Source organism: Colletotrichum orchidophilum, assembly GCF_001831195.1.
Source record: "Colletotrichum orchidophilum strain IMI 309357 chromosome Unknown Scaffold_35.1, whole genome shotgun sequence".
NCBI classification, from domain to species: Eukaryota; Fungi; Ascomycota; class Sordariomycetes; order Glomerellales; family Glomerellaceae; genus Colletotrichum; species Colletotrichum orchidophilum.
The window spans coordinates 58,145-79,920 of record NW_019172991.1 but is presented as its reverse complement, the minus strand read 5'-3'; the positions used below and the strand labels follow the sequence as shown (position 1 = coordinate 79,920).

Below are 21,776 nucleotides of genomic sequence, written 5' to 3'. Positions count from 1 at the left end.
AGAGCCGAGTAGTTGGTGTCTGCGGGGGGCCCTCCCCGGTGGTGGCTGGGGGGGGGGGGGGGAGAGAGAGAGGGGTGGTTGCCCCCCTTATTTAAAAAAAGTGATGAAAAAACGTGCGGGGGGGGTGGGGGGGGGGGGTGTGGGGGGTTTGTCTGTGGGGGGGGGGGGGGGGGGGGGGTTGCGGGGGGGGGGGGGGGGGGGGGGGGGGGGGGGCACACGACCAAAACTTCGGCCCAGGTGGGGGTGGGTCCGTTGGCTTTCTTGCTGCTGCTTCTGCTGCTGCTACTTCCAGTTTACCTTACATCCTGCACCGGCATGTCTGTCATCGCCGACGACGAGGTCAGGTACTTCCAAGTGACAACGGGCCAAAATCAGAGCATCCTTTCTTTCTAGTTGAAACATTTGCCTTATTCCGGGCCTTTTTGTACCAGCTCCAGTTCCAATCCCCATTCCAATATGTTCTTCACACCCAGTAGCTGGCTGCTCGTGACACGAATATGATAAACTATGAAACATGTACTCAACGTAGAATGGGTTGAACTCAATCTTGTCAACTACATCGGACTAACCATACCTTGCCCAGGCCTCACCTTGCTCTTCTTTGTCCCATCGGATCTTATTCCCGGTAGACAGAAGATACGCAAAAGCCTACTGCCTGATGTTGCGCGAACCCACACAGAGCCCTCGGGTTCTGCGCAAGGTGCTCCAGTACCCCGCCCAGCTTCGGCTTCCCTGATGAACGGCCGGCCCCAGTCCCGACCTACCCCGCCCCGACACTGGAATTCCGATACAAAGCTCCGGAAAACACAAACCCCGGGACTGAAGAAGCCCGCACCCATTGACACTCAACCCGTGCTCCTCGCCTCTCTATTGCCAACCGGACCATCGAAAGCGAAGGGAAAAGAGGCTGAAAGAATAAAGCCCTCGAATCATGTCTCCAATTCCCACCGCACTCATCACAGCAGGCAGCGCAGGCCTCGGCGCCGCAACCGCCAGGCTCTTCGCCAGAAATGGGTACAACGTCGTCGTAAACTACGCCAACAACAGCGAACGCGCAGAGGTCCTCGTCAAGGAGCTCGAGTCTCTCTCGCCTATAGACGGGGGCCAGCGGCGCTTCAAGGCCATCAAGGCGGACCTGTCCAACCGGGTCGAGACGACCGCTCTCGTAGAGCAGGCCGTCGAGGCGCTGGGGGCGGGCCGCCGCCTCGACGTTCTCTTTTCTAACGGCGGCTGGACGAGGCTGCGCAACATCCAGGACCTCGACGACAACATCGACGAGGATGATTGGGACCGCTGCTTCAACATGAACGTAAAGTCGCACCTGTTCCTCATGCACGCCGCGCGGCCGTACCTCGATGCGGCAGAGGGCGCCTTCATCACCACAGCGTCTCTGGCCGGCGTCAAAGTTAGCGGCAGCTCACTGGTATCTATTGCAACCCCATTTCAATCTCATCGCCCCGCCCACCCTCCCTCCTGCACTTCTACTCCTGCCCACATCGCGCTGGCGCAGCAAGCAAGCATGGCAAACCTCTAACAAGAAGTGCAAAACGACCAGGCTTACGCCGTGACGAAGGCCGCCCAGATCCACCTCGTAAAGGGCCTCGCGGTAGCAGCGGGCCCAAGAGTGAGAGTGAACAGCGTCTCTCCAGGCCTCATGTTGACGGTGGGTTACACAAAACACCCTTTCCCCATCCCCTTTCCCCTTGTCCTCTTCCCCCCGTCGGTATCATCCGACGATATCCTTACACGGCAAGACATATCCGAAAGAAAGACAACAATGATCAATCAGCTCACTGCATGTGTGTGTGCCTCGTATAGGACTGGGGACTGCAGTTCCCGGAAGAGAAGCAGCAGGCGATCCGGGACAGAACGCCGCTCAAGCGCCTCGCCACGGTCGAGGATGTTGCCGACCAGGTGCTGTGCTTCGCCAGGAGCAGCAGCGTCACCGGCGCGAACGCCGTCATTGATGGGGGCCTCAGTATTTGAGCGAAGTTTCCATAAAAGAGCCAGCAACGAGCGGCTATCAGCCACAAATAGAAATAGGGGGAACTTTTACTCATCATTGACTTAGTATTCACAAGCACTCCCAACCAACCCGACCACCACAACCCACAACACTCCCAAATATAAGCAATCAACAAAATAAAAATAAGGGGTGAGTTTTTATTATCTTTTCTTATGTTTTCCTATTTCCCCCCCCCCCCCCCCCCCAAGGACAGAAATACTTGTCTAGATTAGAGGTAAGCAGGTATTTCCAAAGACAAAATGATCAAAACCTGAATGATATGGCCTGTCCAAGGGGTCCAGGACCAGGGCTGTTGCGAGCTGCACAGAGTTGAGATTGATGAGATATTGTTAATTCGTCGACGTCTCGCCTCCATCGGCAAGGTGTCGGGAAGGGGGGCTGTGTTCCCTCGGGATGTGGGATGTGGGCTGGGCTGGGCCGGGCTGGGCTGGCATACTGGCTCAATGAATAGGGAGACGGATGGGGACGACCATAACCAAACGTCAAAAAGAAGTAAAGGAAACTTTAAAGCTGCCAAACTGCTGCTCTTTTTACTGTGCTTGCTTCCCTCGTAACATAAAACTCAATTTGTTACGAGTACCGAAACGCCAAACCTGCTTTGCTATACGTACCTTACGCGTGCTGCGTGGGAAAGTTGTTGGTGTGAATGGATGGTACAAGAAAAACTACGGCCTCGTCTCGTTTCGTTTCTCTCTCATTTTCTCCTCTTCTTTTCTTATTCCCCCACCTCCCTGTCTTCGCTCCAATGGATATACCGGATGATCGGCCACTTCCACGACTCGTGTCGTATCGCCTTGCCCCAGACGAATAACGGCACCCACATAACCAAGACGGCAAATGCGATTCCCGCCATGGCCCCAAACGCGTTGTCGTACCCTGCCTCCTCGACCCAAGTATTGGTGTAGAACGATAGAAGAAAGCCGAAGAGCGCTACATCAAGTAACAAGAACCCGTCAGCTTGCTCGCGGGCACACAAATGTTGGGACGAGGATGCAGTATTGGACGCCACTCACACTTGAAGCCCATGACCGCTAGGGTGATCTCGCCCGCGACGGGCCGGTAGGCATCAATCACGTACACGAGACAGATGTTAGTTCCTTGAGAGATGGAAAAGGTTACTGTAGATGGGATGATCAGGAACACCGTTGTCTCGACACAGAGCAAGGAGGAGGCAACCTACGAAGTCCAATACCGATGGTGGGACAGATCCAGTGCAGCTGGTTACCGATGCCGACGCCGTAGAGGATGAGGGCCAACGGCGTGGTGATCATACTGATGGCCATGCCAGGAAGTCGCATCTCCGGATCCCGCATCCCACCGTTTCGTCTGGTAAACCAATCTGCAACCATGTCGCCAAGATGGCCACCGGCAGGGATGCCAAGCAGAGCACCGAGGATGCCAGCAATGAAGCAGAGGCCAATCTGCCACGAGTCGAATCTATATGCGGCATAGAACGCGAGACCGGCATTCGACGACACAGCCACGAGGAAACCGACAGTCACAACCTGCACCAGCGCCGCCCAGAGGACCGGCGGCAAGAGGATCAGCCCCAAGGGCCGCACTGCGAGCTTCAACAAGCTCTCCTGTGTCAGTGTCTTGTTGAATATTTTCAGCGAAGACAGATATGATTGCTTTGAGCGTCTCGTCGAAGTTCCGAGCGGGCTAGCGGGCAGCTCGCCTTCCGACCTCGTCGATCCAGGTTTGCTCCAGTCTATCGAATCTAGGCGGTTCCCGGCGCTCGCGTCGTCTCTCTCGTACGCCGTCTCGGGGAAGGTAAAGAATGCCAGCAGGAGCACAACGCCGATCAAAGCGGCAAACCTCGTAGATGACTCTCCAGTCATGGTTGATGGTGATGAGACTGCCAGAAATCCGATTATTAGAGATTTCCGCCACGCTCGAGGACGCTTCTCATCACCTACCCTGAAACCAACACCCCAAATCCAACCCCCGCAGAAAGAAACGCGGTATAGAGCCTGCAATATTGACGTTAATGATCTGTCGATCCGCATCCCTTACCAGAGCATGCACTCACGCCATGATTGTTCCTCTTTCGTGCAAAAAGAATACGTCCGCTATGGAGATGGGAGCAATCGTCTCTGCAGCTCCGGCGCCAAATCCTATCAGGATCCGGCCGGACAAGAAGCCACCATAAGAGCGGTCAAAGATGAGCCATATTGTGCATGCAAAGTAGATGGAGTAGCTCGCGATGTAGACTGAACGTCGGCCAAACTTGTTCGCGAGCGGCACCCAGAAAAAGTTGCCCACCCCTTGGAGCAGGGCCGTCGTCGTGAAGAAGTAAGCAGTCCTGGCGATTGCGAGATTGAGGACATTAGTATCAGTGGCGGCCGCGGGGAAGAACTCCAATGCTGTATCCAGCAACGCAATCGAGGGTCCTGCAATGGAGTCCGTTAGACGGTCGCCCGTGACTCTGGAGGCGACGGATTCGACTTACCCGCTGCCAGAAAGTTGCACATCATCATGGCGACGCAAATCAACCCCACCATGTAGTACTTGTACCATTGCGGCCTAAGCGATTCAGCTGAAAATCCGTGACCTTTGACGATCTGGGTCGCCAGTGCCTACCAATTTAAGGGGTCGTTTGGATCTGCTGATGGCGTCGGGATCAATATGATCTCGTTTGTCTCTGGATGTCTTAAACGGACATTTCCCAACGTCCTCGCCCGCGTCGTTTCCTCCGGGACATGTCTTGTGTTGATATCCATTCCTGGAGTATGATGCGAGCCTGTGTTCTGGCGTTCTGACGTTCTGACGACGTGGCCCGTCTACCCTCTGCTCGGAATCTCTGGATTGTCTTAAAGCTTCTTCTGGAGAAATCACGACGCTCCTTTGCAACCCGGATGAACAGTGCTGTCTGGGAATCTGCCCCAGGAAGTCGTGGAGTAGTGAAGGACGGCTACCCCCCCCCGCTTGAAAAGGAACGACCCCGATCGATGAAACGTTCGAGTCCAGGCGTATCTGCCGCGTCCATTGTTCAACATGGTTGCATCGTGCGGGCGTGATTCTGAGTACAGATTCCTTGTCATCGAAGAAATTCTAATTGGAAGTCAAGCACGGATATCCGTAGAGGGGCGTGATTTACCGCTACTACGTAGCACTTTGCAGGCAGAGACAGAGGGAGACGGCAGATGGTTTAAGCTTTACTGTCTCGGTGGCCCGTTGTTGATTGAATTATGTGGGGAAACATTGGCCTTCTTTAACAAAGTCAAACACGTTGATTCGTCGGGTATGGCAGTAAGAAGAAGACATGACCAGGAGAGAGTCGCCACAAGCGAGGATAAAGAACAATAGCAGGGAAAAGCAGGTCGAGAATGAGTGAGGGGTTACCGATGCAAGGCCTGGGCCTGACTCGCAGCTCGCAGTTCGAGAGAACGACAGCAGCTAAGCTACCTGGTGATACCTTGGAGAAGCCAACGCATGTAGTCGCAGCGATGGTGCGTGATGGCCGCCAGGAACACTGGACGGCACATCCTGTTCACGGACGGGGATATGCCACGGGCCGAAGCAGGAGCTTGTCAGGCCCCAACCCTGCTCATTGACGCCGAGTGGCGGAGTACCAAAAGAGGGCAGACTTGGCAACGCAGAGGAATGGGAACAGACAAGGATTTAGCCGCAGCGGCCACGGTTTTATCCGCGAGGACCGCGACTAAGGGGTTTTCGATTTTCAGGGGCCAAGTTCCACCCATAAGCCTTTTACGACCGAAACATGACCAGAGGAAGAGACCAATTGGTGGGTTCTAGTAGGAACGCTAGTGATGGAGCCAACGAGGGAGTGAAAAAAGAGATAGATGACAGATGCGACAACCTCCGAGATGAGATGTACGCAAGTGTCCGTCTTTGCATCCTTGGCTCACATGGAGAGACGGAGGAAAAGCAAGCAGGGAAATCGTCGAGACATCTTGTTCTGCGCGCAAGCTTGCCTATGAAAAAAAGGCGGTGATAGCAATGATGCTGATGATCTTCACTTGAGGTCATGGATCCCGTTGCGTCCAGCCGAGTTCCGCCCCGCCGCCGCCACCATCGCACACGTAACTTGTCATGTATCTTCTGTCCTTTAACAGGTCCAAGCCTTGCTCGAAAATCCTGACAGAGAGAAGTTTGTGCCACATGGACTAAATACAGGTGACAAAGTGCCGTTTTCGGCCATCAGCTCCGGGTCACGATCCACGTCCTGCTAGTTTTACGTGGTAGGAAAGTGTGGGTTGAGTTGATGGACAATTTTATAGATGCGTTTTCTGGCTGTTAGAGCAAGGAGTGTTTCGACTGCCGCTTCTCCCATTTGACTTACAACAAACAGAGTGAGGGCATCGGCATCCTCGGGTGACGGTAACCATGTTTCCATCTCTCCCCTGCCGTTCATTGGCGCCGGCGTCTCGAAACAAAGTGAACTCGTCATGGCCCTATAACTGACGGAGCAACGTGAGTAAGGACGCTTTTTCTTTTGTTCAGCTTGCCCATATGCCCCGTCAGGTAAGGCAGAATTCAAGCTTCATGACACGCACGGCTCCATAGTCGTTCAACATAATAGGGTTGCCGGGATATGTTTGACAAGGCTAAAACGAGGGAGGGGTAGGCTTTCGTCATCCGGCGACTGCTAGGGCAGCAAACACACGGCGGGCTGTCATCTGAAGTTGAATGTTCCTGGAGTCGTGCGCGCTAATGAGTGGATAAGTTGATGGTAGTAGTCGAGACCAAGTGCAGAGGAAGCGTGGTCAAATTCCGCCGGCAGTGTTGGTGCCAGTGGAGGGAGGACATGACGTGGAATCAGAGACGGGATGCAGCAATCAGATGCAGGGTGAGGAGTATCTGTACGGTACCTTACCTTAGGTACGGAGCCTCTCCGCCGACAAGAGTGCGTACCTGGGTCGCGCTAGTGAAGTTTCTACGTATCTTAGCCACCAGGATGAGGAAGTGTAAGGTACGGATATGGTATGGCACTCACTTAACCTTACTAAGGTTCAGCTAGTGCGGAAAAGTGCCGCAGCGCTAAACGCCTTCAGGGGCCTTACCTGATAGTGCCGCGACCCAATATGATTCCGAGTGACGTGCCTTGGGGCGAGGAATTTCGTGGTGTGTAATGGGCCTAATGGCCATGGTGAAGGCCCTGAAGGGTTCCATTATCGAAATTACGGGGGGGAATCTATCAATAGAGGATTTGTGAGCCCCACACTTTGGGCGGGTCTCTATCGGGAGGACCACGGCACCAAGCCTCTTCGGGACAACCGGTAGGCTCAGGGATGGCACGGGTATTAGAGCGTACGTAACGCTTTTGTCCATTCCCGTCCCGTCTGTTTCTCAATCTGCAGACCTGCAGACCTGCCCCCCTTGTTCATCAGACATACAGACAGAGATACAGACAGAGATACAGACAGAGATACAGACAGAGATACAGACAGAGATACAGACAGAGATACAGACAGAGATACAGACAGAGATACAGACAGTCAATCAGTCCATTGTGCATAGGGATACTGCGTGGTCCAATCAACGTCCCTGGGCCCTTTTCTGACAACTCCCAGATACGTTCTTTTTTGAAGGGCGCTGCTGCTGCTTTCGTCAACCGCCAGAATCCCACCTGCGCAACATTTCTGTTCCTTCCACTTGGCACTGCGGTCTTGACCAGGGCACCATCCTGGGCTTCTCTCTAATTAGACTCCAGAGTATCCGTATCTGCTGTGGTCTTCTTACATGGGGAAGTGCTGGAGACGACGCTACGGGGATCCCTCGGCCGCCGGCCGAGTCCCCCGGGGGATGGCTACTTTGTGCGCTATAGTTTCCGCGTCTACGGATACTTACCGCAGTTCGCTCTTGCGCCAGCTCCTGCGCCTGGCAAGTCATCATCCATCTCATCACGCTGCACCGATGGCCGAGCTGCATCTGCCGGGCTTCTCCGTCCACGCCGTCCACGGCGAACGGAGAGGAGGTTTCCGCCGCTCAACTCCTCACTCCACTCGTCAATTTGCTTTTCCCGCCTAAGACGCGCTCTCATGGAGACTCGGGAGTTCATCCAGTGCGGCGGTGAATCCGGTCAATCCCGTGACTCCCGTCAAGTCAGTAGTCACTGGGACAAGACCGCCGTGGACTGCCTGGCCAAGCCGGCTAGGCATTTTGTCACGTCCGTCGCGAGTCAAGCAGACGGATCAATTGACTTTGGTAACTGTGTTTGAGCCGACCCGATCGGCAGCGTCAATCGATGCCTCCCCCCTACCAAGATCTTGGACACCGATTGCCTTCGAAGCACAGGGACGGACAGCCGGGGCGCTCCGAAGAAAAGCCGCCTACGAGAAGAGATGGTTACAGAGGCCAGAAACTGGAGATGCCGTGCGCTCTGCCCGTCTTGGGCCAAATCACATCGGGACTTTGGTGAAGGGGGGTTATAGCCAGCATTGGCAATATGCCCATCACGGTTTCGAGCGACTGCTAGGATGTCCAATTGCTTCCATATGAATAGCTCCATCAGCTCACCTGGGTACATTATCCACTTGACGGGCTGGCTTTGTCGGCTCGGGATCTTTCTCTGGAAGAAACCGCCTACATACCTAGTACGCGTGCGCGTACAGGATAAGACAGTTTGGCCCACAATTTCACCAACAAACCCTCTTGTGAAGCATCGGCTGGCATCGTCTGATGATTATGTCCGTTATTTTCAGCCTCGGTCTGCTTCATCGTAGGGCCGGTGTGTGTATATGCGTTTGTCCTGAATGCTCGAGGCTATCCCCCTAACCTGCTGCGATGCCATCTGCCGGCCGATATGGTCGTCGATGCTAGAGCAATCTAGGAGAGCTTCTTCGGATCTTTCAAGGCATGGTCACAACACACACACACACACGCACGCACGAACACACGACGATAGTCGAAGATCGAGTCGAGGCCAGGCCGGACTCATGTTTTGTAGCACTTATTAGACGTCGTCGTCGCAGTGCTCGGCCGTCGATGGACCCTTGCGCGTCGCCTCGGCCGGGATGGGTCTCATTCTCCAGTCGCCCTGCATAACTCCAGACCTGGTCGTTCCACCAAATGTAACTAACGCCCGAGTTTGGGGTTTCGAAGCTCTGGCAGCTCGAGCCTTTCCCCTTTGAGGTCCAGCGCCGGCCAGAGGATGACGAGGCCACCCCCGTTCGCTGTCCTTGGTCTTGAGGGCGGCCCTCGCATTCGACCTATTTGGCCGTCGAGCCAATATACTCATCACCAGCGGCGGACGTGCTATACGATGTGGCGTTGAAATAATACCACGAATAGTGCCTTGAATGAACTGACGCGGCAGCTTAGCACCAGTCCTTGAGTCCACCCCAATTTGGCCTTCTTTTATTTCGTCCCGCTTCACAACCGCAGCTGCGCCTGCACCCTAGGTACTGCATAGCGCCGCCCCCCAAGTCCCCAGCATCCACGGCGGCTCCCACGTCTGGTTGCTCCATGCGCCTCACACAGCAACTGGGCTTATACCTCACCTCGACGGACGACTGCGTATCTTCTCTTTTGTAGCGGAGATCCGCCCACTGCGGTCCCGCGTCTACTGTCCACCGTCCACCGTCCACCAGGCTATTCTTGTCTCTGCGCAACCTTCCCTTGTCTACATTGCCTTGCATCGGGGTACATCTACCGCTATCAATACGCCTGCCACGACCCTCTTGCAAGTCAACGCCTATCTACCTGCCTCTACCTTATCTGGCCTTACTTTTACTCTACCTACTTTGACTTTCGGCTTGGCTACGGTCAACTACGTTACCTTACAACCACTTCTACCATTACTACTATTACTACTATTATTACTACTACCACTACGGCTTCCCCCCGAGCTCAACTCAAGTCAGATCAAGCCTCTCGGCAATAGACAACCCAAATTCAAGCTAAAGCCCTCAACGTCCCAAGAAAAGACGAGACAAGTTCTTGTCCCGCAATTTTTGTGGTCTTGGCTGCAGCTGCACTCTTTCACTCCAACTCTTTGCTTGCACCCCACCAAAAGCTCAAGTCCGCTGCCCTTGTTGCTTTGGCTCATATTTCCTTTTTATCTCCCTCTCCCGACAACCTCCCACATCAGATCTACCCTTCCTCAGGCCAGGTTTGCAAAACTTTTTTTGCTTCACCACATTCTTTTCCCCCCCTTACCTACTGCTTGCCGACACAGCCGCCGCGCTGCCGTTAGCAGCCAACCATCTCCCTCCGACCGCTCCGTCCGGCACCGTTGGCCTTCTTACGGCCGATTGCCGGACCCGCCCCGACGTCACTAACACAGCATGATCATGGACGGTGGTCACCACAATATGATGCCAACCCGGGGCGTTGGTTGCGATGATCAGCGGGCTTCCGCTCCCAACACCAACCTTCTCGCCTCCGGCCCTTCTCCGGCTGCCACAATAGTTGTCTCGGCACCCTCGTACAACAACCCCAATGGTCCCTCACAGCCCGATTCGCCATCACCTGTTACCCAAGCTCAATCTCCCCATCCCATATCAACCCCAAGTACCCAAAGCCACGCCGCCGCCGCCAGTCTGTACCAGTGTGCTCACTGCCAACGGCGTTACTCTCGACCTGAACACCTGGCGCGTCACATCCAGACGCATACTCTTGGGAAGCGATTCGCATGTCAGATATGCGGCAAAGCCTTTGCGCGCCAAGATCTACTCAAGCGACATGTCACCAATCACGAGAATGACAACGACCCCAACAAGAAGAGACGTCGCACTGATACCTCGCCCGGTGCCGGCCGTGTCTCTCACGCCTGCAGGCCTTGCGCCACGGCTCGCGTCAAGTGCGAGGAGCAAAAGCCATGCACGCGTTGTCGAAATCGCAACCTTAACTGCGAGTACTCATCCACCGAAGCCGGCTCAGCTGCGGCCATGCATCTGCTTCACTTATCTGGAAACCAGCGCCAGACGGCATCAACGCCCGGATCTCTCGCCACCTCTCCTTCCCAATCTGCCTATGATAGCAGCCCGTCAGCGGCATATCAACAGCACCCTCAACATGCCATGCTACCACCCAGAGACGACAACGGTCAGTTGGGGCCTGCTCATACCATCAAGTCGGAATCCGGCCGCATACCTGCGACAGAAAATGCCATTGAACAAGTTCACCGTGCCGGCATGCCTGAGAATTACGAAATTGGCCAACAGCAAGGTGTCGACATGACGTTGCCTTTCTCTGACTTTCTCCAAAATGTCATCTACACAGAAGGAATGGATGCGTCACGGATGGCGGAGGCACAAGGTCTAGCCGTGCTGGACTTTTGCGACAATTCGAACCTCGAACTGAACGAAGTGGACTTCGGCCTATTGGATCACTGGAACATGGACGCCACGGGGAACAGTTCTAACCAAAGCTTCACGCCTCGGACTGACGACTCCATCGACTTGGTTCAAATGCGACAAACGCTTGTCAAAGTCTGGACAGAGTCACCGTGGCAATGGGCACCCAACAAGCTCGACTCAGGCTATGTGGAGCACTCAAATTTCTCCATACCATCCGACGACACGAGCAGCGCTGTGTTCAACGAGAGCAGGAAGAAGCACGCGAGGATCGTCAGAGAAAGACTGGACCAGTCAGGCCGGGACCAAATTCTGGCGATTGTATTGTCAACCTGCAAGAACGACAACATCATGAGCCGAGTCGCTTCTTCTTTCCCGTCCCTCGAAGTCATGGACAGCCTTATCCACATCTATCTCGCGCAACACTTCTGCCAGACATCACAATGGATTCACCACGGCTCGTTTTCCATGAATACCCAGTGGCCAGAGTGGTTAGCTGTGGCAGCTTCAGCTGGGGCTACCCTAACTCCGGTGCAAACCTTGCGCAAGTTTGGGTTTGCTCTCCAAGAGGCGGTCCGAGTTACCATCCCGGCAAGGTTCGAGGACGCCAACACTTCGATCAAGAATCTAGGTCTTGTGCAGACTCTGATCTTGGGTCAAGACATTGGTCTGTGGAGCGGCAACCGACGCAAGATGGAGATCGCCGAATGTCACCTCTTGATTCCAATTACGGTAAATGGCTATTTTCAGCTGGGCTGTCAGGGATCTGGTCGCTAATGCTCTTGGCAGATGATGAGATACCGCGGCAAATTCCAGCGAGCATCGTACCCCATGGTAGAGGTCAATATGTCGGACGAAGGCGAAGTTTTGGAGAAGAAATGGAGGGCCTGGTGCGGGCGTGAGTCGTGGAAGAGGTAGGCTGATAGACCCAAGGTCCGGGATATCCTTGTGCTAACGCATTTAGACTACTTTTCCACTGCTTCGTGCGAGACGCTCAGACCTCCATGACAACACTGACCAACCCCTCCATGTCGTACTCGGAACTCACCCTGCCCCTTCCAGAAGCAAAAGAGCTGTGGTTTGCGAAGACAGCGACCGAATGGAAGATGCACTATCTCGAACGAGCAAACGGCCAGAGCAAACGGCCACCTTCGATCGGCGATTTCTTCCGAGACGTCAGCCTACTGGCGACGAATCGCCAGCGACTGGATTTGCAGTTTGCAATTTCGATATACCTGCATGGCTACTGGGCACTCATCCTCGAGTATCTCCAGCTGTGTTCCGTCTTGCGCACCCGGACTTGGCTGAACAACTCTGGAGGGAAGTCTGAGGAGGTGCTGCGCTCTAGACATGCGGAGCTATGCAAAGACCTGCAGGGCTTTTTGCTGGTCACATCCGACTGGCACGAAATGCTATCGACGCAGGAGAGTTTGGTGTTGCATCTCCTCATGATGAATCTGCACCTCTCTCTCAACGATTTGCAGCTCTTCTCTGGCAAGGAGGGCGAGGACCAGGCGCGTCGAGTGTTTAGTGACTTGCGCGAGTGGTCGCAGAGCGCCGAGGCGCGCCAGTCGCTCTGGCACGCAGGGCAGATTCTGCGCCAAGCCAAGATGTTCCCCCAGGGGCATCTAAAAGACTTTTACGCTATAGCTGTTCATCATGCGGCTCTTGCGTGTTGGACCTATGGGGTGGTTGCCAAAACGGGGGGAAAGACGCCAGTGCAGGGTTACGAGCAGGAGAAAGTATTCCTGGACGGGACCGAGTCGAACTTTGTGCATCGATTCATTGGCTTCAACCAAGGACGGCCGGTTATATTGGGCCCTATGAGTGTGGCCGGCGCCACCGAGGCGTCTCTCGACGATCCCAAGGCGTGCATGGAAGTTGCCCAGGAAGTGCTCAGGGCTAACTTCCGAGAGTCGGCAGATTTTGACCCACCCATTGTCGAAAACCTATGCCTACTTATCAAGCAGCTAGGTCATGCTGCTTGGGCGGTAGGCATGTCATGACGGTTTTGTTACTTATTTCGAGCATATTTGGCATTTACTTCACGAAGGGCGTATAGAGTAAATGGCGGATGGTTGTATACCCATGTATCAAAAAGTGCTATGCCTGCTTGCGGCTTCTTCGAAGAGTGGTCTGCGCTTACCCCGGGCCAACTCCTGGAGTCCCGTCAATCTAAACGGCCCATCATACCACAATTCTAGCCTTGAGCTAGCTGAATTCCAGATCGTCTCTTCCCATCCTCGGTGTACCCGGTCGTTGATCCGTACGGATACAGGAACAATCAGCTCTCCGCTCGGAGCTCATATTTGGACGACAAACAACTAAGTGCGTAGAACGGATGGAAGTTATCGGTCCTTCCGACAAGATGGCCTTGAAACCCTGTCGGACTAACCCCACAATATCACGTCCAGCATGGTTCACGGCTGTATTCGCAGACGAAATCCGTAATGCCATATTTAACATTGAAAGCCAGCAAATTCAACTCAATCCCAACCCACACCTTGAGCCACGAGTCCTCGAGCATCAAAGACTCAGACACCTCCGTTGAGGGGCTAATCACGGTATTGCGGCATCGCGGCAGAAGATCGGGGCATCGGGGCGATCCATCATCGGAAATACTGACTCAGAGATGGGCGCTTAGCATGTTGCACCTCTTCCTTCCCGCCTTATACGGCTCTCTTAAAGAATGTGCTATGATACCTCGCGGCATCCGTGCAGTAAGCGGCACGGGAGCTGTTCCGCAGCGGCCCCGGGAGGGGTTGCCTTTGTTCTCTACCAACCTTATCCGTACTTATTTTTAGGTATCTGAACCTAGATCCTGGCCCTGTCCGACTCATAAGCCGCGAGTCATAAGATACCGGGATGGTAGGTACAATGTAAGTTCCTATAATGTCCGCATATGCTTCTTGATAAAACGGCAAGTTTTCGCGCAGAGTAGACATGGGAGAGAGGGGCCGCCAACCCCATCCCATCGGCTGTCGAGTGGCCTTTTTCTTTCAATTGAGTTTTTTCCCTGGCTCGCCGATAAGAGTTGCAAAACAACAGACGAGGTTTTTATCCGAGCCTTGCAGGCACTACCATAGGAGAATGCGAAACTGAATCGGGGATATGCATCCCCGTGCTGGCTGGCCTGCCTATTTTGAAAGGGGGGGATTTTCTACCGAAGTGGATAGGAAACGGGGATCCTAGAGACGCTTCAACTCTCCCTAGGTTCAGTGTCGTCTTTTTTCCATGGCTCGATACCCGACCCGTCCCTAATGTCAAGAGGGGGGGATACCGCGTACATATACACACTCAGTATCCGTACTCTGTACGATCTAGAAGCTCACCCCACCCCCTGACCGACAGCAGGGACGAGCAGGGGCAGATGGGGCTTTCTTATCGGTTATAGAACGTGTATGGGATGTAATCTATTAGTGCTTGTAGGTGGTTACGCTCAGAAAAACTCCCGTTTTATCCTTCTTGCGATGTAACCAAGCCATGAAGCTTTTTCTTCTTGAAAAGTTCAGATAGCTCGCAAATAAATTACATAATTAGAAAGGGGGACAACATGCAAACGATGTATTGCCTGCAGATTCCTCAATATCAGAGACTTGGGGCACACATGCTTTCAGATGACTGCTAAGTCCCCGAAATGCCAATGTCGGTGCGGGGTGTTTTGGAGTCCTTCTTGGCATCTTTCTTTGTAGTTGTGGTTGCATTGCCAAGGGGATGACCCGTTGAAGAGACAGCGTGGGAGCATCTTAATGGTGAAGAAAATTTACCGTAGTCAATGGGAGGCTTAAAATGCTTGGCCTGCAGCCGAATCGGGCTTCACACGTTACATGTACGAATAATTCTATCACCCAACAGTCGGATTCGGTTTCCTCAACGTCCTTGAGATGACAGCTTCTCCCGATTCGATACATATGAGCCGTATCTCCTTGTTTGCTTGCTAAGATTGCTTGCTTAGAGGATTTGACACGCCCCTAACAGTACATGTAGTATACAATAATTGAAGGAATTTAGACTTAGTATCGGACAAGGGCTTTTTTGCAGATTGGAAAGACAGACTGGTGAAAGTATGAAGAAAGGGTAGGCGGAGCAAGATCACGAGCAACTTTTTTTTAATCAGGGCTGGAATGAATGGAATTGTAAAAATGCAGAGTAACCTCGTCATCGCAGATACACCATGGTTTCTGAGTTTTGCCGCTCATTTCCCCGCTGGATGTTCCATGAGGTCGGTTACTTTACCTAGGGCACCTCAGATGTCCCAAGCCGAATCGACTTTAGACTGCCGACAACGTTTTTTTTCTGTTTTTTTTCTTGGCATTCGGCCAATTAGCAGCAACTTGGACACAATGATGAGTGAGAGTCTCCAAGACTCCACAGATCGAGTTTCTTCCAGGCGTGAGCTCGGGGGTTGGGGGGTTTACTTACGTTATTGTACATCAAAAGCCAATCCGGGCGGCTTCTTGCATGTCCCGAACAGATCCCGTGCCGACCGTTACCTGCCAGCCGGGACCCTGTCTCCACTTTTGACAGGACCACGTGGGGCCAATGATAGGGGTCCGGCCGCCGCAGGCCTCGTGGTCAGCGGACCCTCCCGGGGCCGATCTAGGTAATTTGTTGATTCGCGAAGAAAAAAAATGACGCCGATCTTTCCACCAACGCGCGACTTCCACCGTACACCCGGGACACCGGACACCCACGACAAGTCTCGGCTCAGCTTCACCAACGTCATCTTCGCTTTCTCGAGCGAGTTCCACAAGCGAATCTTTCTGTGACAGCTTTTATTACTTCTACATTCGATACTATTTTGTGAATCAGGACTCAGAGAAACTAAGGGGGAAAGACCTCTTGAAAGCTCTCTCGATAAAGATCTGCACACAGTTCCGCGTGTACCAGTTCCCCACCTGTTGCAATCCGTGGCATCCAGTATAGAGATCTCAAGTCTTTGGGGCATCGCTGCCACACCACCCACCGCACGATGGAATCCGTATTTACCTCCTCCATCGAGCCCAAGACAGCGGCGATTGTAGCCACAACCGTCGTCGCGACGCTGTCCTTCCTGTCTCTTGCGCGGCTTGGCCTCTACCCAAATTGGGGCACCGCGATCCCTAACCCTCTTAAGACCAAGATCTCCGCACTCACAAGCGATGAGGTCAAGAAGCTTGCCTACCGTCCGGACCACTTCCCCGGGGCTCGAGACGTGGATACACCAGTAAGGACCCCTTGACACAGACTCATTAGCCCACCACCTCCTGCCCCATTTTCACATTGCGATGATGCACCTCTAGAACTGAGTGAAAGACTAACGTCTCTCTCAGTATGGCACAATCCGCGTCTACGAATGGGGTTCAACCACCGGCCCCAAGGTACTCCTCATCCACGGCATCAGCACATCCTGCATGACCCTCGGCCCCATCGCGCACGCCCTCGCCGCCCGCGGTTGCCGCGTCATGCTCTTCGACCTCTTCGGCCGTGGCTTCTCCGATGGCGTCGGCGACCTCCCCCACGACACCCGCCTGTACACCACCCAGGTCCTGCTCGCCCTCGCCTCCTCCCCGCTGGCCTGGTCCGGCACCGACGCGGTCCGCGTCGTGGGCTACTCCCTGGGCGGCGCCGTCGCCGCCTCCTTCGCTGCCGCGTTCCCGCATATGGTCGAGAGCCTCGTCCTGCTCGCCCCCGCGGGCCTCATCCGTGCCGAGAACTTTGGCGTCCTCGCGCAGGTCACATTTCGCTCCGGTCTCGTGCCCGAGCGCATCCTCGCCGCCGTCACGAGGAAGAGGCTGCAGAAGCCGCTGGCTAGCAAGCGCTCCAATGCCGTCGAGGACGACGAGGACCCGGTCGAGAAGGTCATTGACGTCGCGGCGGCCGAGGTGTCTGGCCCGCGCGGTAGCGGGGAGGAGGACCAGAGTGTCGAGCGCAAGGTGCGCGAGTACGTCCCCTGGATGTGTGCGCACCACGAGGGGTTTGTAAAGGCCTTTATGTCTTGCGTGCGGTGGGCGCCGCTCACGGGACAGCACGGGACGTGGCGAGTTCTGGGCCAGAGGAAGAAGGGAAGTACTGCGGTTTTTATCGGGAAGGCGGACGAGATTATTGATATTGATCATTATGCCAAGGATGGCTTACCGTTGTTGGGCGGCGAGGAGAATGTGACGTGGAAGGTCCTCCCTGGGGGCCACGACTTCGTGATGACCAAGACGGAGGACATTGTGCGCGAGTTGGATGCTTTCTGGGGTCTGAAGGTGTAGTTGTGAATTGTCAAGGAGGGATGGGGGCATGACGGCAAGGGAACATGGACGTAGATGGATGCAGACAGGCCATGATATGCATTATTGATAGACTCTTAAGAAAGATACCACCTGCTTCGGGTACGGCTATAATCTCCTTGACTTTCGGTCACAGTTCCCTTCACTCCTCGCCTTCGAATAAGGACCCCATCTCTAATGCCGATCCAGAGACGCGACCAACCCTCTTGAAGTACCAGATGAGACTGTTCGTAGTAAAAGCACATACATCTTTGACCTCCAACTTTCGACATGGGTCAAAGCCGCGTATGAGAGTACATGGATACCTTATGAAACATATACAGCATCATAGGTAATGTTTGTGTTGCATATGGGTGCCTCCAATTGACTGTTGGCGTGGAAAGGCGCCAACGTTGCCCTCATAGATAAGTTAGCTTGAATGAACATCCAATACGACGCTTCCCTCTTCAAGAACGACCATATTCTTTTCATAAGTATCCCACTCTATCTTTTCGACCATAATATAGAGATTCTACCTGAACTTATTGGCGCGGACGTAAGCTCTGTGTCATTCCGGCTTTTTGTTTTTAGGAATAAGCTGCGTATTTCTGCTAGGCGCTCAACACCAAAGGGAAACGTACGGACCAAGAAAAGCAGATCTTTGCTACTACAGCCAACATTCATTCATTTCTTCTGGAATAAAACTCACATTCCCAGTTCGACTGCGTCAATAAACAACTCAATCAACTAGGAATTACTCTGGAAAAAGGAAGGGTGTTCATTTTAAAAGCAATCAATCTTTTCGGCCTAGATCAATGGAAGGGAAATAGGACAAAAAGGTTCGGTAGGAGATTCGAGCCCATAGGGATCGAACATTCGATCCCTACAAAAAACCACTGCTTTGCTCATGCCTGTTTTATCACTCAGGTGCCGTGGCCTCGGGAGTGCACTCCCGAGGATTACTCATTCTCTCAATGCTGTGACCTAAGTATGACCTGTACTGCCACCCGGTGCCTCATGGTTCGCATGTAATTCAACAAAATTTGCGCATTAAAGAACCATACCACCTGGATAGGCAGGCAGTAGCAGACGTTGTAGACACCATGACTTCTCCTTCTTGTAGTTCGTTTCCTGGCTGATTCGCAGCTTGGTCACGGGGATCAAACCAAAAAATCGAGACAGCGACTGGGATCCCTTTCGTACGATCGCATATATGTACCGCAGAATAGAGCTTCGATATAAAGAACACTGGCGATTTAGAGAACATCGGGCCCTTTAGCCTTGGAGATAGACTTAGGGTAGGCTTTGGGTATACGACTGGCACATCATTCAATACTATGGACTTGTGTTACTGGAACTTCCACTTTGAAGAGACACTCTGAGTCCCGCACTTTGTTAAAGTGCTTATGGTCTCAATGTCGAATTAGATCCGAGTTCAGAAAGATTAGCTCTACAGTACAAGCCTTGCACTGCCTTATGCAAGCCCGCCCGTGCACTAGAAGCGGACCGCAGTGTTGGACATAGGCTCATCTTTCCCAGTAAATTCGTCCTTGAAAGATAAAAAGACTTATCTGTAGCAGCTACCAACTTGTCAATTTACAATCTCCCACAGGTCGTGCTGATGAAGATTGTGGACGGTGATATTGTGAAAGTGAAGCTGCGCGCAAATTAGCTAAGCTGGGAAACCCCAGCCACCGTGGCGATCCCTGTTCGCCTGGAATGGGTGAATGGGTCGTTCCCCGCGCCACATCTCAGAACTGGCGCCAATCGCGCGATAAGACGGGGAAAAGGTCTAGGCCGCGATAAGCATCCATCCGTGGACCTCCCTACTAGGATGGCTCCAAGAGGTGCATGTGCTCATGCTCGTGTGCCTCGACGTGCCCCTCCAAATAATCTTGTTCTATCCATCACCCAAGAGGTTCCTGCATCTTCTGCATATTGCTCGCCTCGCCGACGACAGGAGCTGAGGCGCAAATGCACCCGACCGCCACTGGCTAACTCTGTCCATGTAACATTCGACCACACCATTTCGGATATTGACTCTTGTTTCGTCATGCTGACTTATCACCATCCAACAGCCTGACTGTCGTTCGTCCACGACTCGTTCGCGATATCGACTGATTGAGGCAGAACTTTTAACGTCGAGCTATAGTCGAGGCAAGAGAACCACCATTGCAACCGTACATACCGATAGAGTCGCTGGAGACGATGCAAACGATCTAAGATGGCAAGCCCAGATGGTGGAGCTGCTCCAGCTTCCCTCGACGATCAACACCGCCTGCTTGAAGATGCAGGAGAATCGATATCGGGTAGCTCCCATATCGGGAGTGATGCTTCAGATGACTCTTCCGAACGTGGAGAATGCCGTTGGAGGACTTCCCGATACCACGATATGGAATGCTCTCGCTTCTTCGACTGCCCAACTCATGTAGTTGAGAGGCATCTCTCTGACAACGAGGCCAACGACAGTGAGGCTGAGGAGGAGGAAGCCACAGTGCAGCTCCGGACCGGCGACGATAGGACCGAAAGTTCTCCAGACACGAGGCTACATACCGTCGACTCTGCTGTGTCTGACGATGCTCCAGAGCCGGTCCCAGCACCAAGCTTTGCGCCCGGGCCCGAGGAGACAAATACTGGGCGACCGGCAGAGCCAGTAGATTCAGCACAGGCAACCTCTGCACGGGATACTGAAGGGCCTGACGAGTCTCAGGATCCCGAGGAAGCCGCGCCGGCACCACCAACCCCATTGAGCTCCCGACTTTCAGAGACTTCTCAACCTCTCCCACCGACTGCAACGCCTGCAACGCCGACCGGAGAGTTTGTCCCTCCGGAAAGATCATCGAACTTGGTCACATCGCAAGCGGCAAACGCATCGTCACACGACTTGCTTCTACGTCCAGCTCTGTTATCCAGTCGCTCTCACGAATCGCCGCCGCCGCCGCCGCCACCCAGACGCACGACTTCTTCGGTTGCTTCGCGCGGTCAACGGGTGCCCGAAGAGAGAAGCGGTCCTCCAGAGTTTGTCGTGCCACGGTGGCAGCCAGACGCAGAGGTGGTTTTGTGCCCGATATGCAACGTACAGTTTAGCATTTTTGTTAGGAAACATCACTGCAGGTATGTAGACACAGTTTCAAGGATTATGTGGCGTGGTTGCTAACAAAATGTAGGAAATGTGGAAGAGTCGTTTGTAACGCTTGCTCGCCTCACAGAATCACGATTCCTTACCAGTTCATTGTTCAACCGCCAGGACAACCACGACTGGCGGTCCAGAGATACCCGTCTTCCCTCATTAGTGGTGAGGGAGGATATGCAGATTTCAGCAGCCTCGGCGGAGGAGAGCGTGTTCGTCTATGCAACCCATGCGTCCCGGACCCCAACACCACACCGCCCCAGCAGCCACTTGGCTCGCCCTCACAGTTGTCTCCTCGAGGATCGCACTATAGATCGCAAAGTAACATTAGCACAATGTCCAGCAACGCGCCCCCTCCCACGCGCTTCTCGGGCTACTTCACGTCGAGCCCCTCCCCGGAGACCTATGCAAGGTCTAGAAGCATTACGGTAAGCGCGGCACTATCTAATCCCCGGCCCACGTCCCCATTAATACACATGCTAATCTATGCAGCACTCCGGTTCCGGCGGGCCCTCGAGCTCTCGCGGGCATTACCAGTCCACCCAAAATCGGATTTTGGCAGGGACACCGCCGACGTATTATCCGTCCTCGTCATCCGGCTATCCGGGCTCATCCCGCTACCGGTCTATGCTAGATGTCGGACCATCTTCGTCGTCGTCGGCGGCGGCTGCGTACAACCGTGCGCTGCCGCCGCCGCCGCAAATACCCGAGGAGGATGAGTGTCCGGTTTGCCATCGCGAGCTGCCCTCACGTACTCTTCCCAACTTCGAGCAGCTGAGAGAGACGCATATCAACACCTGCATCACTTCGCACAGTACCTACGGTGGTACACCGACGGGAGAAACCCCTCTAGTCGGGACGCCGCCTCCCCTAGCGGTTCGTCGGACTGGTATGTTCCCCTATGTTGCCACAGAAAAGGACTGTGTCGACTCGGCCGAGTGCACCATCTGCCTTGAGGAGTTCGAGGTGGGCGTTCCCATGGCGCGTCTAGAGTGTCTCTGCCGTTTCCACCGATCTTGCATCTCGGCTTGGTTCATCAACCATCCTGGACGGTGCCCCGTCCACCAGCATGATAGTTTTGGCTATTGATACCTCGTGTCGTCGGTTCGTTGGTTCTCCTC

General features: G+C 54.0%; 6 protein-coding genes across 6 annotated transcripts; 4 read left to right on the top strand and 2 right to left on the bottom strand.

The window, feature by feature from the left end:
• Positions 1-931: 931 nt before the first annotated feature.
• On the top strand, positions 932-1,986 carry CORC01_05110 (short-chain dehydrogenase; the record flags this gene model as incomplete). The annotated part of the gene is made up of 3 exons (XM_022616756.1): positions 932-1,423; positions 1,556-1,663; positions 1,819-1,986. The coding sequence occupies 3 exons, from the start codon at positions 932-934 to the stop codon at positions 1,984-1,986; spliced, it is 768 nt and encodes a 255-aa protein (XP_022476680.1).
• Positions 1,987-2,741: 755 nt separating this feature from the next.
• Positions 2,742-4,749, bottom strand: CORC01_05109 (uncharacterized protein; the record flags this gene model as incomplete). The annotated part of the gene is made up of 6 exons (XM_022616755.1): positions 2,742-2,956; positions 3,040-3,144; positions 3,207-3,844; positions 4,059-4,419; positions 4,479-4,552; positions 4,610-4,749. The coding sequence occupies 6 exons, from the start codon at positions 4,747-4,749 to the stop codon at positions 2,742-2,744; spliced, it is 1,533 nt and encodes a 510-aa protein (XP_022476679.1).
• Positions 4,750-8,945: 4,196 nt separating this feature from the next.
• CORC01_05108 (uncharacterized protein) lies at positions 8,946-9,630 on the bottom strand (the record flags this gene model as incomplete). The annotated part of the gene is made up of 2 exons (XM_022616754.1): positions 8,946-9,201; positions 9,398-9,630. 2 exons carry the CDS (start codon positions 9,628-9,630, stop codon positions 8,946-8,948), a joined length of 489 nt encoding a protein of 162 aa, XP_022476678.1.
• Positions 9,631-10,278: 648 nt separating this feature from the next.
• CORC01_05107 (uncharacterized protein) lies at positions 10,279-13,295 on the top strand (the record flags this gene model as incomplete). The annotated part of the gene is made up of 3 exons (XM_022616753.1): positions 10,279-12,021; positions 12,079-12,203; positions 12,254-13,295. 3 exons carry the CDS (start codon positions 10,279-10,281, stop codon positions 13,293-13,295), a joined length of 2,910 nt encoding a protein of 969 aa, XP_022476677.1.
• Positions 13,296-16,261: 2,966 nt separating this feature from the next.
• Positions 16,262-17,528, top strand: CORC01_05106 (uncharacterized protein; the record flags this gene model as incomplete). Its single annotated transcript, XM_022616752.1, has 2 exons — positions 16,262-16,495; positions 16,602-17,528. 2 exons carry the CDS (start codon positions 16,262-16,264, stop codon positions 17,526-17,528), a joined length of 1,161 nt encoding a protein of 386 aa, XP_022476676.1.
• Positions 17,529-19,749: 2,221 nt separating this feature from the next.
• Positions 19,750-21,744, top strand: CORC01_05105 (FYVE zinc finger protein; the record flags this gene model as incomplete). Its single annotated transcript, XM_022616751.1, has 3 exons — positions 19,750-20,639; positions 20,693-21,083; positions 21,148-21,744. The coding sequence occupies 3 exons, from the start codon at positions 19,750-19,752 to the stop codon at positions 21,742-21,744; spliced, it is 1,878 nt and encodes a 625-aa protein (XP_022476675.1).
• Positions 21,745-21,776: the final 32 nt, after the last annotated feature.